We start from the raw sequence: 6,000 nt of genomic DNA on the forward strand, positions 1-6,000 counted from the left end.
GCAGCGGTCAAGGGCGTTGGATACTCTTAATTGCGTCTTGGGGAAGGCGGACGTGCCCGGCGTGCAGAAACCAGAGAGGAAGGCGAACAAAGCCTCCTCCTGCGTCACGATTAACTGCCTGCCTGTGTTGCTCATCAGCACACACACCTACATACAAACACGCAAACACACTCTCTCTGCCACCTTGGAAACGACTTTGACCTCTAACTTGTCTTAACTGCCTTAATCTTTGTAATCACACCACCGTCGTTTCTTTAGAGCACACTTCTTGATTAAATGCACGCACACAACAGAGGCCTCAACAGTACAGGATTGTGTAGTCTATAAATACATCCATTCTGGCATGTCACAGTTACTGACAACTGTGGATCTGAGCACAACGTACGAATGGAACCAGAACTTTTTTCCTGATAAAAGTGTTAGACGGTCATAACTTTGTCATTTTGACATGTAACTTGAAAACTTTCTTAAACTTCCTTAACATTCAGTTCAGGAAGCGACCGCTGAGGGTTAAGAGGACAGGGAGTGAAGAGAGGAGTGGTCAGTGCATCAAGGAGGCTTTCCTTAGAATATTCACATTTAGCTAACCCCGCTGAAATCCAGTAAAGACACACACATTGATCTTAACGATGTGCTGGTTGCTTCACAGATTCATCTGCTGCATTGAGTAACCTGCAAACATCAAAAGCTTGCAGTAGCTGCTGGTTTACACATTAAACATAAGCTCAGAAATGAAAAGTAAACCAGGATTAAGGAACATGTTTGCATCATTCACATAAACTCTGTCTCATATCTCATAGACCCTGATTTGCCTCACCTGCTGTCTTTTTCTTACTCCTGTTTGGTACAATAGTAGAACAGTAGGAGTAAGAAAATGATTATTGGTCTATTTTAATATTTTTTTTTGGCCCCCACTCTGTTGGAGGTACAGCTCTGTTAAACCACTCCAGTATCTGTTTCAAATTAAAAGGCCTATAGCGTTTTAGTGGACAGAAAATATTTATTTCTCAACCGGACTTTTATTGTGAAATCTGCAGAAAACTCCAGGTTTTTCAGCTGATTTCACAGTAAAAGTCCTGTTAAGAAACACACAGCATAAGAATATCTACAGCTGACAAAGCAAAGTCTTAAGTTTAATTTTAGTAAGCAGGTTTCTGTCTCCTGAACCCAAACTGGGAGCTGTTTCCACGGAGGCGGGGCCTGAAAGCTGAAGGCTCTGCCTCCCATTCTACTTTTAGAAGCTTGGGGGAAGAGAGGAGGATGTTACTCTCAATGTTGTTGGCGCATTTCAGGAGGACGCTGCTAATTAAGTTAGACAATTACAGGGTGAATTCGCGTTTATTATTATATTTACAAAATACCACAGTTCTTGTCTTGGTCGTATAGTTTTATTTTGTTGTATTTATCCGCCACACATTAACTGGTCCGTGAAAATATTGTCTGACATTAAACCGGTCCGTGGCGCAAAAAAGGTCTGGCCCGCTGCTCTAGGATATGATGGGGCCTCATTAGTCTAGATCTGAATGAAGAAAGCCAAGAGAAGCCAAAATGGGAGAAATGTGGTCTCTCTTTCTAGTCCCAGTTGAGTTTTTGGATTGACTGAAGCTCTTTATTATTTCCATGTTTAACCCCCGAAACGCCACCATTTTAAAAAATAAATAAATAATGCGAGTAAACTTTTTTTTTTTTTTTTAGACTGTAGGACATCAAACACAAACTTTTCACGTGTGCTGTAAATCCTTTCAGACTTTTCTTTTCCCGTGGAGGCTTGAAATTGAGTTTCTATCTGACCGTTTTTTTTGTTCTGGAATGTTTTAACAATTTTTTCCTAAAGTGCGCAATCATCAGGAAAAGTCTGGCTTCAGCAAAGTTTCTTCTATTTCATTAAATAACAGCAGCCCACCTCCTATAACATCAGAGATTTTCATTTTTGCCTCATTTCCCTGCTTCTAACAAGCAATAAGCATTTAATTTCCCCTGAACCGCCCGTGTGGGCTGTCAGTAATTGCATTGTTTCCCTCCTGAGAGCTGGCTGCCTACAGTCCATCTGTGACCAGGCTTATTGCTTGGGAAATGATTTACTATTGCATTATTTTATCAATATAACACATAACATGAGGCTCTCCTGGTCTCCGGCCAGGACTGTGGATTCCTGGCAGCTCTGCAGGAAAACTCCAACCAACAAGACGGCAGAAGAAACTAATTGGCAGCATCTTTCCTCCATCAACATGAAGCATTTGGAGTTTGTTGCTTAAAATAGGCCCGGATTGTGGCTTTGTGAATAATAACTTTGTTCTCTCAGAAATGACGCAGGATTATTCTGCATTTATTAAAGTACTGCAACACCTCTTTGGGAGGTCCAGATGCAGCAAACAGCGTTCGAGACGATTACCGTGACCTTCCCCAGTCATCGTAGTTACTAAATATTCAATATAGAAATCTTCAGAAAGTTCATTCATGGTGTCTTAAAATCCTGTCCTCTTATAAAGCGATTCATTCGTCTTGCAGACGAAGCCAATCCCAGACTTCGGACCTTTGCGGTCCAGTTTGAAATGTCAAAAATCTTCCGTGACCCACCCAAACCCTGAACTCGGATCATCACATAAGCAGAAAGTTTAGTTTTTGATCATTTGATTCCCAAACAACAGCTTTAAAATCCAGTTTAAATTCGATTTTCGTCCACCGCGTGCTGAGATGAGACGAGTTAAGGACCAAAAACAGGTCCAACGATGATAACTGGAGCAATGACAGGGCATTAATAAAGTGCGTAGCTGTGTTTCAGTAGTTCAGTTTCTTTTTAAAATGTTAATATTTTATGATTGTTTTAAACTACATTAGACAATCTGAGACTACAGGCCCTCAAACTACACAGGTATTAATATTGTTGGGTTTGTCTTTATAAAGAAAGCGCCTGTATTCTTTATAAATGCAGGCGCTGTCTATACAAACACATTTAATCTCAAACCAAATCAATTTTATATCCACCGTCTCATTTTGTGAGTGTCAACATGGTTTCAATGAACTACATCAAATGTCCCCCCATCTCTAAGAGCTTCCAGGGCCTGTAAATATTCACAGCATGAAGGACTTTGTTAAATATGATAAAGTTATTGTACAAAAAGTCCCCGCTGACTCTCAGGAGGTCAGGAGGAGGCACTCTGGTGTCCGCACGCATCACTACAACAACACGATTGCTTCCTGTTTGTGCTCTTGAGGCCGGTTTATTGGAGCACAGGTGCAGAACAACCGCCATCCTCAGGCTTTCCCAATTTTTAGGGTGTCCTAAAAATCTGAATGATAAAATAGGAAGGAAGAAGAAAATAGAAATATAAAAAATGGTCAACATCCATGTTGACCTTACGTGGCTCATGTACGTCGCTGACAGCCCTCTGCAGCATCTTCAGGACCGCACCGCTTCACGTCAGTCTCAGTCAGCGCGTTCCTCAGAAGCGGGAAACGCGCTCCCTGCAGCGGTGCTGTCTCGGACAGCTTGCACACCTCAGATTTCACACCTCGCCCAACGAGCTTGAGCTTCAAATAAGTTGAACTTTAACCCTGTTGTCAGTTGACATTTCACAACAGGTCCAGTCTCATTACAGAGAAGAGAGCCCACGGGCGTGAGAGGACTCGCTTCTCATTGGCTGCGAGGTGATGTTTGTAAATTACAAAACAGGAATCCTCAACATTACTTATCTGCCTCTCTTCCTGCTCTTCCACATCTCGGTCCTGCTTTCGACGTCATCGTCTGACAGCTCATTAGGATTACTTTTGTTATTTTCTGATATCAGAATTCGCTCCGCTGCAGCTGCGGCGCTAAACATTTCTTGGTGGGCTTACTGTCACCTCTGCAGAGCCACACTCCGAAATCTTCCGCTCATTATTATTTACTCATTCTGCTGGGCTGCGGCTCCTGCTCCTCAGACTGTTTTCTCTTTCTGCAGGTGACAGTGATCCACCAAAGTCTGTCAGGATTTGAGTTTTGGCTCAAAAGGCAGCTCAGTTATTAAAGCAGCTCTGCATTCATGCCTGCAGAAAGCAGCTTTATTTATTATGACAAAGGTATGACTTCTACAAATGTATGTTTGAGTGAAAAAGGTTTATTTCAAGCAACAAATGGGTTTATTGGGCATGAACAAAGGTCTACAAGCTTGTTAAAATGTGTTATTAACCCTGAAGTGGAAAGTCTGTATGTTTAAGTGTCTCCAACACCTTTTTTTTTGTCTTTTAAGTGGTCAGACTCTTTCTGCAAACCTTGAATGTCTTCAGTTGTTTTCTGCTCCTTGCACAGCTTTCTATTGTAAGGTAAAGAGCCTACGATTATAGAAAGAAAACCCCATATTAGCACGCTCTTGGCGAAAGTGGGAAGGAAAAACCTCTGGCGGATCCAGGCTCAGGGAGAGGTGGCCATCCGCTGCAACCGGTTGGGGTGGAGGAAGGAGACGGGACAAAAGAGCTCCAGAGGTTGATTGCAGGCAGACCTGCCTCTTTTCAGCTGTTCTGGAAAGCCAGCAGAGAGACATCATCTCTGCAGAATGAGGTCTCACAGATGGGCGTCTCATCCTTGTCAGATGCTGAATAACCCAGACTGCATCCTTTTGATGTGGCGTAGCGGCAGCTCTGCTCTGAGCTCCTCAGCCTGTCTCTGAGGCTGAGCCCACGCACTCTTCTGCTGCTTGCATCTTCGATCTCATTCCTTAGGTCACTACCCAAGCTCGTGACTGTGGCTGCGGGTACCTGACCAGTAAATCAAAAGCCACTGCTTCCTGCTCAGCTCTTATTCTTTGCTTGTGAATGTCTACAACGCGTGGGATAGAAGGGCATGGCTGCTGTTGGCCGTTTCTATAACTCTGTTTCTTCTCTGTTTACAGTAGTTTCATCTTTATCTGGTTACTGTTGATTTTATTACAGTTTTCCCCTCGAGAGTAACACAGTAATCCTCAGCCTTTGAAGGTTTGCACTGTTGGTTTGCGATAGCTGACCCATCGGACAGGCAGCCGGCCTGAACGCTCAGTCATTCAGTCAGAAGCCTCCATGATTCATCAGTGAGCCAATCAAAGTCATTATTTCAGTCCTGACTTCTTCTCTCTTTTCTGATGTCGCAGTGAAGGAAGGCCTGTTGAAATCTCTGCCTGGCACAGACTTTGCAGTGTTTCTGTTTCCTCTGTCTGTGCGCGCGCGCGCACACACACACACACACACACACACACACACACACACACACACACACACACACACCCCTCTGGTTGAGGCAGGTCGATACCCTCATTGATTTCTCCTTTTTTCCCAGCTGCTCTGATTGATTCTTTTCAGATCTTTTCTCCTGTTATTCTGTACTTGTTCTTTCCTCCTGGCTTCCTTCCTTCCTTCCTTCCTTCCTTATGGCCTGAAAGCTTCTTGCGTCGTTCCTCCTGTACAGATTTTTGAGTTCAATGTGATAAATTGATTCTTGGTTGTTGTTCAGTCATTTAAACATTAAGTAAATAATTTGCTTTCTTGTTTTCAGTCCAGCTTGTTTAAGGTGTTTGTTTCTCGTGAACGGTCACCGCAGGGGGGTATTTTTAATTTTTCTTTCTAAGCATCCTCTCTGTTGTTGTTTTGGTCTCTCTGGCAGGGCGGGACACCCCAACACACCATCGGGGGCGGGTCAGGATGGCGAGGAGAACCCGTCAGCGCTGGCTGAGAACTGCTTCAGAGAGCTGCTGGGCCGAGCGGCGTACGGCAACATGAACAACGCTGTGCGACCCGTGCTGGTGTGAGTACCTGAAGTATCGTACACTCGCTCCTTGAGGATTCAGACTTACTGTGATAAGCTCCCCATAAGTGTTCCAGATGTCTGCCCCGGTTTATCATCGGGCGCACGGTGGATCCACGAGTGTTTCAGAAACGGAGCATTTGAGTCTGCCGGTAGTCTTTTATTTTGAAAATTGACTGGCTTCTCCCTGCTGACTTCCTGCCTCCTCATCTTTTCTGTGAAGCTTGAAGATGTGCTATTGAAACGTG

The 6,000-nt window shown here is 43.9% G+C and overlaps 1 protein-coding gene across 1 annotated transcript in view; it reads left to right on the forward strand.

Annotated features, from left to right (window-relative positions):
* The window catches only part of efr3a (EFR3 homolog A (S. cerevisiae)), a 102,611-nt gene that overhangs the window by 62,726 nt on the left and 33,885 nt on the right, over positions 1-6,000 (forward strand). The window contains exon 8 of the mRNA XM_013914179.1: positions 5,612-5,750. Within this exon, the coding sequence (XP_013769633.1) occupies positions 5,612-5,750 (139 nt within the window). The remainder of the gene's footprint in view (positions 1-5,611; positions 5,751-6,000) is intronic.

The sequence above is a fragment of the Pundamilia nyererei genome, unplaced genomic scaffold (genome assembly GCF_000239375.1).
Source record: "Pundamilia nyererei isolate P.nyererei 1_Seehausen unplaced genomic scaffold, PunNye1.0 scaffold00177, whole genome shotgun sequence".
Taxonomy (NCBI): domain Eukaryota; kingdom Metazoa; phylum Chordata; class Actinopteri; order Cichliformes; family Cichlidae; genus Pundamilia; species Pundamilia nyererei.